Source organism: Furipterus horrens, unplaced genomic scaffold (genome assembly GCF_987537825.1).
Source record: "Furipterus horrens unplaced genomic scaffold, mFurHor1.1.pri manual_scaffold_3, whole genome shotgun sequence".
Lineage (NCBI taxonomy): Eukaryota > Metazoa > Chordata > Mammalia > Chiroptera > Furipteridae > Furipterus > Furipterus horrens.
The window spans coordinates 146,679,283-146,691,674 of NW_028327173.1; the positions used below are offsets into that span (position 1 = coordinate 146,679,283).

General features: G+C 36.0%; 1 protein-coding gene across 3 annotated transcripts in view; it reads right to left on the reverse strand.

Moving 5' to 3' along the window:
* Window positions 1-8,288, reverse strand: part of FSIP1 (fibrous sheath interacting protein 1) — a 184,874-nt gene extending 176,586 nt beyond the window's left edge. For all 3 annotated transcript variants that reach the window (XM_090271952.1, XM_090271951.1, XM_090271953.1), the window contains exons 1-2: window positions 8,163-8,288; window positions 1,086-1,269 (exon numbers count right to left, since the gene is read on the reverse strand). In XM_090271952.1, coding sequence (XP_090128078.1) covers window positions 1,086-1,269; window positions 8,163-8,288 — 310 coding nt within the window. The remainder of the gene's footprint in view (window positions 1-1,085; window positions 1,270-8,162) is intronic.
* Between the last annotated feature and the right edge of the window lie 4,104 nt (window positions 8,289-12,392).

Below are 12,392 nucleotides of genomic sequence, written 5' to 3' on the forward strand. Positions count from 1 at the left end.
TCACATTCTGGAATACAGCAGAATTGCTTTATATGTACCTTCGATTCCACCACACAGGATATTAAAAGATGTGTGTTCAAAGGTCAAGATTTAATAAAATTACTAATTTTTACTGCTCCAAAGACATTCTTGAATGACACTGGCTATTTCTTTTTTCTGCCAGTGCCTGGCTATGAAGAATATGACTAATAGTACAATTTGGTGCCATTGCCTTGATTTGTGCTAAAGCATCAGCAATTTTTTACAAGATTTTATTTACTTACTTTTAGAGCGAGAGAGGAAGAAAGGGAGAAAAAGTGGAAGAGAAACATCAATGTGAAAGAGAAGCATCAATCGGTTGCCTCTCACATGTCCCCAACCGTGGACCTGGCCTGCAGCCCAGGCACATGCCCTGACTGGGAATTGAACCGGCAACATTTCAGTTTGCGAAATGACACCCAATCTACTGAGTCACACCAGCTAGGGCAAAGCACCAGCAATTTTACCCACATTGCTTTTATACTACCAATGCAAATGTCCATTCAGTGGACAAGAAAGCAAACAGATTATTTCAGTATTATGATAAACTATATAACTAATAATTATATCAGTATTATTATGAAAGTAGTTTTTACTTTGCATAGCCCCTGGAAGAGTCTCAAGAGATCCCCAGAGCTCTGCAGACCACATTTTAAGAACTGCTGTTCTAATTCACTCTGACCAGTATTAATTTAATAACCATGAATACAGGAGTCTTTTAAAATCCAAAAGTTACTAAGATCAAATGGGAATATCCCTAAAAAAGTATTTATAAATTACAGGATACATTTTATTGTACAATTTTAGTCATCAAGAAGATCAATAAATCACGTAATAAAATGCAGAAATATTTCCTACTTGATTAATGTAAAGTTATCACAATAACAATTTTATTAAATAACATTATTTTTCTAAGTATATTTAAGGACTCTTAATATTCTAAAAATAACTGATGACTGCTTGTTCACAAAAATAACTCATTTTTAAATTATTTCTACTTAGCTAATAAAAAACATGTCTAATTCTAATAACTTAATATCTGTAATTATCATTAGCCAATCACTTACCTGAACATTTAGAGATTATCTGATGTTGAACCAAGTTCAAATCTTCACCTAACCCCTCTTCAGCCAGTTTTATTTTCTCAGAGTAGTTTTCCCCTTTATCATCATTGCTGTTTCTACCTCCCTGGGTATTACTGCTTTCTGAGTGGCCCTCTTTATCCGAGTTCAACTTGATTTCAGTATCAACCTAAAAATTATTTCCAAAGAAATGTTTTTCAAAAATAATGTATGGTTTAAAACTTTAAATTTCTAGACTATTTTAGATAGTGGAAGTATATAGGGGAACACACCTACACTAGCATTAAAGTATTCTAGGAATATAACACTTTTTACTTAAATGCAACTTAACTACACAATTAAATTTAATAACAATTTGCACCAAAAAAAAATACGCAGCATTCGGTAGCAATTTCTAGCAATAATGGAGAAAAGTCAGGAACCAGTTCTGAAAAGAACTGCTGCCAGGCTCTGGGAATGAGGCGCGATGCCCCCTCTCCCCGAGCTTACACTCAAAGAGTGCGAAGCGAGGTCTAGAGCAGCGCTGTCCAATATAATGGCCACTAGCCATGTGTGGCTGGCTACTGAACAGCTGAAAATTGAATAGTCTGAATTGAGATGTGCTTCTCACGAAATTCTTCAAGTCAGAACCATGTGCTTTGGTGATTAATTTATTTTTATGCTATTCATATTTTTTCTTTCATTATGGTTTCTCTTTCCATTTTAGCGAAGTTCATTATGAAAACACCACTTTGGTGGAGCTTTCCTGAGAGAGAACAAGAAAAGACATCCATGTCTGAGTTGGGAGAAAAGAGATCATAGGGCCCTGAGGACTGTGCATGGCAGTGAGAGACAAGATGGAAGTGAACGCAGCCCAAGGAGGAGAGTCAAAACCTCAGGGAGAGAGAGCCAGCCAACTTCTGAGAGGAATACCTCTTCCCTCCCTACAGAAGGACTGGCTGCTCCAGCCGTTCAGGGCTCAGCCCTCTGCACCCTTGTGATCAATCTCCCCTATTGTAATCTGTGCCCTCTTGTGAATCTCCAAGGCAGAAGGTTGGTGGTGCTGAGAATAAACTGCCAGGGGTACAGGACTGCAGGGGCATCTCTGTTCGCCTGAACTAGTACATAAATCCCAGCGGAGCTGAGCTGAGCCGGTGATACAATAATTAGAGTCACCATTTATTGAAGAATAACTATTAGCCATGTCCTGTGCTAAGTACCTCACACATACTGCCCCCTTCATTCCACACAATGACCCTATGGTAAAGGCACAGCTACTCATTTTAACAGAGAAGAAAACAGATCCAGTATAGAATGAAACTAGTGGAGGCCCAAATTAAAAACAAACAAAACTGTGCCTACTTTATGTAATCTCAGAGGTGCTAAAGAGGGTCCTCTGTCCAAAAACATATTTCAATCAAAGGTCACATAAAACCTGATATTTCATAATATCCAGTAAATCCTTAAGGCTATAGAGTTCTATGAAAATGCTGAAATTGCTGGGAGAGGTCACATGAGCCTCATCAGTCATTTACATCACAGCATAAATTAATTTAGTCAACCCTACCTTGAAAATTAGTTTGTATATAGAGAAATATAGAATATACAAAAGGTAACTAGATTTTAGCAATATACCCAGATAGCACACTTCCGGATACACAAAGACCCTTCACATGTATCATCCCATGTAATCGTAACGCTTAGAATGAGCAGGAAGTAATAAGGCAAAAGGATGAAGGTGGAGAACAAAAGGCAAGCTTTGCTCAGTACACAATTTTACCCACAGTGCCCCAGATATCTTCCCCAGCCCACGCACCGCCCGCTGGTCTCCCTGTTCCTAACCCTCCTGCCCTCCTACCCTGTGGCCTAGGTGTATGATTTTCCTTTCTTCGTCATTCTCAAAGCCACTTTCCTCATCCATTTTTCATTGCTCCATGTCCCCCACTTCATATCTTGCATGTTAGTCCCAGGAAAAAGTAAATACCCTATAAAAACCTTTCTAACAATTAGATTACCTACCTGAGAGATGTGAGATTTTTAAACAAATTACAACTATAGGTTCTTTCAAGAAAAATATTAATAAGCAACAATAAATCAAAATTTTTAGAATGAGATATCTATTATCACTAAAGAAATTTCATTTAAAATCTAGCATTTTAAATTCATTTCTGCCACACAGAATATTTTGGTAAGATATTAATAAAAGCTAAATCTGAACAACAAAACTAATCAAAATTCCAGGATTTATTATTCTGAAATATACAAGGTTTCTTAGACATTGAATCATTTGCAATCAGCAGTCAGAATGCAGTATATCTGTGGCTTTCTTCCCCAACCTAATACAAACTAATACAAACCTTACTCATTTTCCATGAATCTAACAAAAATCAGAATTTTTAGGAAGCTTTCCTTCTGATATAATTATCAAAGTCCTTATTAACTAATAAATATGCTAGAGTTTTAACTGTAGCTTATGGGTTAAAATAAAATCTTACTTGAAGTGATCACTGATGCTTTCATTTTAAATAAGTCTTGAACAAAGTAATACTAATCTATGTATTAAAATCTGTGTGTCAATATTGTGAAGTTGCTGTTTTAAAAAAAAATCATCACCCAGGAATATATAAGCATAAATACTAATTCTATGCTACTCTAAATTTTGTCCGTTGTTTGTAAATCAACTTACCTACATAAAGGGGGAAAATATTCATTCTAAATTTATTGAACACATATTTTGTGAATACTTACTATGTGTCAGACTTTATGCTGAATGCTATGAATAACATAGAAAGGACTGACCAATTGAGTTAAGGAATTGAAATCAGTAACTAAGAAGTACTGAATACTTACTAGGTGATAGTATTCTAAGAATTTTAAATATTTTATCTCATTTTATCCTTAAAACATGCCTATGAGGTTTGAACAGATGAGAAAACTGGCAGAGAGAGCCAAAGTAATTTTCCCAAAATCATATAAAATATAGTCAGTGGAACCCAATTTGAACCCATGACTAGAGTTCAGGTTCATAACCCCTATGCTTGAGACTAAAGAACCTAAAACTGATTTTGGATTCCAGCTTTGGTCTCCAGAAAATAAACTAAAACCCTCCATCTACTTAGAAATACATAGATGAGCTCACAAGAACATTAGGGAAACTGTCAGTAGACAGAAATTAAAAGGAAACTGAACACTAGTAACAGGAGCCTTATAAATCCTTAAAGCAGCTGCACTGGATCCTGGTTGGGGATGGGGTAGGAGTAACAAAGAGAGGCAAATGAGGATGTGCTGGCCTTAGAAAACTATGGGCTTAGGTTTTAACACCCATGTAAGGGTAAGAGAGTAGGCCTTGGATCCATGCAAGGCAAGGAGATGGTCCCCCTGACTGGTGCGCTCAGTAGATTGGAGCACTGTCCTGCAAACCAAAAGACACTAGAGGGCACGTGCCAGGGTTACAGTCCCCTATGTTGGGCACATGCAAGAGACAACCAAGCAATGGATCTCTCTCACATCAATGTTTCTCTCTCTCTCTTTTTTCCATCCCTTCCCCTCTCTCTAAAAATAAATATATTTTAAGAAAATGACAAGGAGATAGAAAGGAACCTTCCCTCTCCTGCTCCATAAAGCTAGATGCCTCAAAGAGTTGTATCCTCAGTGAGAAATACATTTAGCCAAAAGCACAGGGCAAGAATGAAGACACAAGTGGGAAAAAGCCTTCCCTGAGAATTTGCAACTACAGGGCCATGCTTCATGTGGGTTTGGGTTCCAATTTACATCATCCATGTGCTCTGGGATACTTAAAGCTGACAAATTAGCAGGGAGAGAGAGAGAGAGAAATTCATACTAGTTATACATCTCCGAAGCATCTGGTAGAAGCAAACACAAACCTGCTCTGGAAAACATAGTTTCAAATCAGGTTCCATAAAACTTCCAGCTTACATTCCAAAAGTTTAAAAGTCATGAACATATTACCAACAATAACCAAGAATCATAATAAACAAAAAATTTAATATATTAAAATGATGATAATCATATAAATATTTTAATTGGTATTTTTAAATTTTTTTAAAATGAGATCAAGATCTGTAAAGAACAGATGGATTAAAAATAAAATAAAAAGAACTTCTAGAAATTAAAACTATATCACTAAACTTAAAAATCCAATGAATAGATTAAAGAGCAGATTTGATGTAAAATAAATAATTCAAAAAAGAGAAAATCTATGTTTAAAAAAATCCCCTGAATAAAACACAGAAAAATAAATGAATAGAAAATATTTAAAAGAACATAAGAGACATGAAGGATAGAGGAAAAGATTCTGCTGACATTTAATATGACTTCCAGGATGATGAAATAGAAAAAAATGACATTTTTTAAATATTTAAAATGTGAAAATACAATGGCTGAGAATTTTCAAAATAAACAAAATATACACATTCTTAGATTGAAGAAGTACTAGTCTCCAGAGGATAAATTAAATAAATCCATATCTAGTTAAGTAATAGTAGATACAAAGACAAAGAGAAAACAAAGCAACCAGAAAAAAAAAAATCTGAACTAGACAACCCACACTCAAATAAATATTGGGTTTACAAAGTAGCCTTTTCATTGGTAACAAAAGAGACTACAAAGCACCTAAATGTAAAACATAACATAGAAAACTTTCAGAAAAAACAACATGATAAAATCTTTGGGACCTTGAGTTAGACAGAGTTCTTAGATATAACAAAAAACTACAATCTTCAAAAGAAACAAATTAATAAGTTGCACTTCAGAAAATATAAAATGTTCTTCCAAAGCCACAGTTAAAAGAATGAAAAGTCAAGCCACAGACTGGGAGAAAATATTTGCAAATCATTATCTAGAATATATTAAGTACTCTCAAAAGTCAACAACAGGAATCAAAATTTAAATATATATATTAGGCAAAAAAAATGAACATATACTTTCCAAAGAAGATATGTGGACTGCAAATAAGCACATGAAAACATATTTAACACTACTTGTCACCAAGGAAATGCAAGTTAAAATACAAAGAGCTACTGTTGTAAACCTATTACAAAGGCTGTTTTTAAAGAACTATCAGCTGGATGCAAAAACAGCTGGAACTCTCATATATTTCTAGTGGGAACAGAAAACAGTTTTACAGTTTCTTATAGTTAAACATACACTTACCATACAACCCAGCGATCCCACTCCTAGATATTTACCTAAGAGAAATGGAAACCTATCCGCCCCCCCAAAAAAACTCAGTATATAAATATTTATAGTGGCTTTATTCATAATCACCAAAATCTGCAAACTACCTAAATGTTCCTCAGCTGGGGAGTGGGTAAACAAACCATGATACATCCATACAATGGAATACTACTCAGCAATAAAAAGGAGTGAAGTATTGATATATGTAACAAAATGGCTGAGTCTCAAAGGCATTGTGCCATTAGACAAAAGCCATGCTCAAAATCTATATACTTTTTAATTTCATTCACATGACCTTCTGGAAAAAGAAAAACTAAAGGGACAGAGTTTCCATGGATTAAGAACAGACTGTTTACATAGGGGTAGCAGAAGGGACTTTTTTAGGGGTAATGGAACTGTATTATACCTTGTGATGGTATATCACTCTTCACATCTGCCAAGCTCAAAACTATACATCAAAAAAGAGTTAATTTTAGCCATGGCTGGTGTGGTTCAATGGATTGAGTTACAGCCTGTGAACCAAAGTGTCGCTGGTTCAATTCCCAGTTAGGGCAATGCCTGGGTTGTGGGCCATGTCCCCAGTTGGGAGCACGCAAGAGGCAATCACACATCGATGTTTCTCTCCCTTTTCCTCCCTCCCTTCCCCTCTCTAAAAATAAACAAATATTTTTTAAAGGAGTGAATTTTACAGTATACAAAGTTATTAAATTAGGAACAAAAAAGTTAATAAGATGCAATGTTAATAGATGTGAAGATTTAATAACATAAAGTTAGAAGTTCTTTCCAAATTAATCTATAAATTCAAAGCCATTCAATCAAAATCCCAACAGTACTTGTCACAGGACTTGAAAGACTGACCTAAAATACAAAAAGAATAAAAAGCTAAGAATAGCTAAAACAGTCCTAGAAAAGAATAAGACGGGAGACCCATCTACCAGATATCAAGAACTGTTACAAGCTACAAGAGTTCACACACAGAATAGTAATGATGCAGGGTTAGATTAAACAAAATAGGGCTAAGCTAGAAACTATTTCATGAAGCCACTAGCAGCTAGGGTTCTGGATGCATGTTAGGGTCATCCAGTTAGGTGTATCTTCATGGGCTTTAGACTGCAGAAGTGAGATAGAAGCCATCTTGATAGGAAGTTGACAAGAAATAGCAAAGACAACCGACTATCTCTGCATGTCTAGTCACCAGTTTTATGGCTCTAATGTTGAGGAAGTGACTTTCTTGTATTCAATCCCTTGTTGCTAGAAACATTTAGAGTGCTTTCTATTTCCTGCACTAAATCATGATAGACCAAAAAAACTCTGAGAGTTTCACAATGCAGAGTCTAGTCCATAAATCAAAAGAATAAATGAGTATGGATTCATAAACTTGCAGTTTTTTCCACAACGTTCAAAATCGTTGTTTGCAACACCCTAAAACAAATAATTATTCCATATCACAGACAAAAAAACCTGATTCTTTAAAAACCATCATTTAGATATTTTTTAAAAAGAAAAAGAGACAATTAAAGAAAAGGAAGTCATGGCCAGATAATATACCAACTAAACATATACTACATGATCTTTAACCAAACTATATTTTTAAAATTAATGTCTTTTTCATAGTTAGAGTCAATGGTGGCATAGCAGATATTGGACTACAAGGCTTTCTTACAAAAAATAAGCCTCACTCAAAAAAAAAGAGAGAGAGAGAGAGGAGGAGGAGGGGAGATAAAGATCATTTCATATAAAATGATCTAAAGTAAAATCCAAGAAATCTGTGAGTGCTCCCAGCACACTCTAAAGAGGAATTTCAAAATGGAATGTTAACAACAACCCTCATTTATAAATTGTGACGTTGGAAGAAGGAGTTTAAATCACTTCTAAACAGCAAAGTACCTTGAAGGACACTGGCTCTGGTGAGAGCACCTCCAGAGAAGCATTTGAACATCTGCTCCCAGGACGTGTTCTTGAATGTGAGGCTGGTTTTGAAATTCCATCTAAGTTCCCCTTTATAATATCCATTGATATCCTGAAACAAAAATTTTAAGCAAGTTATGACATGTATTTAAGTGTTTCATTAGTGTTAATATGCAATTCAGAACCTTTGTTATAAGGATTATGTTGCTACTGAAGTCACGCTACCCTAATTTCATTAAGAAATGTCTTAGTCTGTGGATCACCAAACATGCTGCCTAGGATGTTCGATTCTGAAAGTGTCTGAAAAAGAATGCAGAAGTGAATGCCATTCTGATGGCTTCCAGGGCCTCCAACAGAAATATTTACTGTATCTTTGAACCAAGAATACACTCGTGGAGCACCACACCTTTCAACTAAGATTCATGCTTTGTCCTAATGATTAGCTAATGCTCTGTTTTCTTCCGGTTTGACCTTCCTTATCTCAGCCTCTCCCAGTCTAGCTCAGGCTTCAGCCCCATCTTCCTTCTCAGCTCTATTTCTCCTCTCCTCCCTGGTGCCACATTTTCATGGACTGCCCATTTCCTGGTCACTGCTCTTTTTCTATCAAATCTCCCCTTCTAAAACCCATGATACAACTTCTGCTCTCTGAATCAACAGAAAGCAAAACCTACTTTCCCTATGAGGGAACAGACTTTATTATCTGGCTATACACAAGGTCTGTGCAAAAAGTATCCAGCCATGTACTATGGAAAAATAGAGCATTTATTCAAGAAGATACAAGATACAAGAAACATTGTACATAGGCCAATGATGCCTCAGTCCCCTTCAAAGTAGGCACCTTGGGACCTCACACAATTCTCCCAGTCACCAAGACCTGCCCCATCATATTTTCCTGAATCTCATCAATGGTCTGATAGCTCTTCCCTTTCAAAGGTGATTTTAATTTTGGGAAAAGGCACAAGTCACAGGGCACCAAATCTGGGCTGTAGGGGGGCTGAGTCACCTGGGTGATTTGATGTCTGGCCAAAAAACTGCATGAGACATGATGCATGAGTGGGTGCACTGCCATGATGAAGCCGCCCATCACCAGTTGCCCACAGCTGCAGCCTTTTGAACCATCCCTATACTTTCTGCAGAGGAATGTTCAAGCTTAATGCAAAATTTGATGCAAATTCATTGCTCTACTCACTCAGTCATTTTGAATGCAATGGCCACACAGTACACGTGCTCACTGTATGGTGTCTTCCACCCCCACTGACTAGGACAGTGAAGTTGTCATTGCTCACTCATGCACCTTCCAATCCACTCTCCTTGGCTGCCAGGTTACATTGATGTTGCACAAACCATTCTCATTATGTTAACAATGGTTAGACTTTTCCCAGACAGACCTTGTAAATCACCCATCTCTTTAACTATTTTCGTGTGACGCCATCGACAGGCCTCTCACCACTCTGGCTGCTCTATTCCCAGTGCTGCTTTCTGAAGCAGGAAGTATTAGGCAAGGTGTTTTAAACTAGTGGGAGAACTTAGCTATTGAAGGCACACTGATCCTTCCAAACTGTGCCATTGATCAGGACTGTTCCAGATTTGTTGCATAATGTATGAATGCTATGCATGCTAAATAAAATGGAAGAAATAGGGAGAATTCCAGGTTTTGCCTTCTCAATACTTAGCATTTACGTGAATGAGCATCGTCCAACAAATCCTTTCCTAAATTCCTATTATTTATGAATTAAACCACTTCTCTCATAATAAAATGAAGAAAGGCAATTGCATCTGGCTCAGAAAGTGTAACAATCTCCTTTTCTTACCCTACAAAATGACTCATCTTTCTCTGTTTTGGAACAGCATAGGCAGAGTGCAGGGCAGTTCTAAACACAGGAAGCAGCACAACATAAACAACCTGATGCTTCTCCAAGACAGACAGAGAGATAATATGATTTGGCCTCCAATCATTCAGTGTGACAAAGCTGATGTTTAAGGGACCAGTAGGTCAACTCTTTCCATCTCAGCAAATAAAAAGGGCATTGATCTCAATGTCATTCAAACTCTGCAAAAGGGTTTGGGCTCACTCAGGAACGCACTGACATTATTACTATGGAATGACAGATCACCCTGGCCCATCATGTCACAATCAAAAAGCATAAGGCACTGAAAGGCCAAATGTCTTGTAAATGCCCTAAGCAGCTTGTCAGGGAAGACTTATTGCGGCTTACAGAGGGAGCAGTGAGATGAAAGTATGTGCAGAGCTAGTATAATACATGTCAGTAAAGGGAGAGGTCCAGGGAACCGTCAGTGACATGGATCAGCTAAAGGGCTCCCAAAATCTTTCAATTTGCTTTAGAAATAGGTCTATTCTTTTCTTTTTTTTTTTTTTTTGCTCCTGAAAATAATAAATTAAATAAAATACAGTTCCCAGGGTGAGTGGGAATGAATTCAGCCATATAGAAAAAAGTATGAACAAAGGGCATTGAATTAGGATCTTACAGATGGATATGAGTGTTTGAGAAGAAATCTCAACCACCACATAGAAATGCCACAAGAAAACTGAAGCATTGTACAAAAAGCATTGTACAACCAAATAATAATAAAATACTTATAATACATAGCACTAAATGTTAATTTAACCAAATATTATTGAGTGTATTAAGGCAAATATTATGCCTTAATTATACTGAGTGTATGATGGGAGGAGTATGTAAAAGGAGCGATAGTATAAGAAATCTAATATGTCATGACTGGAAGTCAAAGAGAATGTCCAGAATTGATAAAACCAAACAACACTTAAATAAGTACCATATTTACAAGTATAGATCATTGCCTCTGGAGAATGAGACTAGAGTTTGTTTTTTTTCTTTTGCATTGTAAATGTTATATTATAATTCGATATTTTTATTACATTACTTTAATAAAAGTAAAACCTAATTTTAAAAATAATAAATAATACAAAATATGAAATCTCCAAGGTACTTGAAGGAAACATAAGATAATTTACTAAATTATGAGGTTAATGGCTTATTAAGCATGACATAAAGAGCATAAGAAAAAGGGAAGAGACTACTAGATTCGATTACTGTTGAAAACTCTTGAGTGTCAAATCCCCCCAAAAAATACTTTAAGTTAAATTAAAAGGCACCTGAGTAACTGGGGAAAATATATTCAACATAAATGATATATAAAAGTTAATAAATTTACATATTTAAAGAGCTCTTATCAATAAATGAGAAAAAGAAACATTCCAATAGAAAACTGGGTAAGGGCATAAACAAGGATTTCCCAAACCAAAAAAAAAAAAAAAAAAAAATTGCTTCTTCTAAAGAAAAAACAAGTCCAATATCTCTAATTAAAGAAATATATAGAAGGGGGCCTGAAGGATGATCACAGGTCAAAGAAGTAACAGAGGTGGGGTATGGATTGATGCCTTCATGGGTGTTCTTGTGTTCTTATTTATTTCCACCTTTTGCTTATCTGTATTTCTGGTTTCTATTAAGTATACCTTGAATTCAAAATTAAAGAATTTGTTATAAAAATTTTCTAGACTATATTGAAGTGTATTCAAAACTAAATAAGTCATCCATTGTTCACCACCCTTAGCTAAATATTGTTAGCACATTTCCATTTTGAGCTATGTCTTTTCAACAAAACTAGACTCATAATTCTTTACTGAACATTGCAGAATGAGCATATTCTTATTAATTAAAGATTACATTAAAATAGAATGTTATTTACTTCATGATATTCCATTAAATAGAAGGTTTTGTGTGAATATTTGTGGAAAGAGACGCAGAGATAATTCCAGCAAGCAGGATGAGTGGCCAGCTACGCACGAAGGACTGTGGCTCGCTCAGGCCATCAGCAATTGTTCACATCCCTCCGTTTCTTTTATTGGGTTGTAGAAAAAAAAAATTTTAAAGTAAAACTAAATAGAAACTAAAAAGGCTTACATGGTAACAAACATTCTTTCCACTAAAAGGAATAAACATTAACCTATAGAGCTACAGAGCAAAGCGGTAAATTACAAAGGTCCAAGCGTCTGTTCCACATCCAATATAGTCACTAGGGGAGAGGAGACACTAATTTTCAAGCTTCTTTGTTCTTATAGACTTGTAAACCGGCCCCCAAGAATTGTGTGTGGGTAAGGGTCCAAGAGTCTGCATATCCGATGTTATCACTATGGGAAAGGAGGCTTAGGTCTTCAGCCCTCTTTGT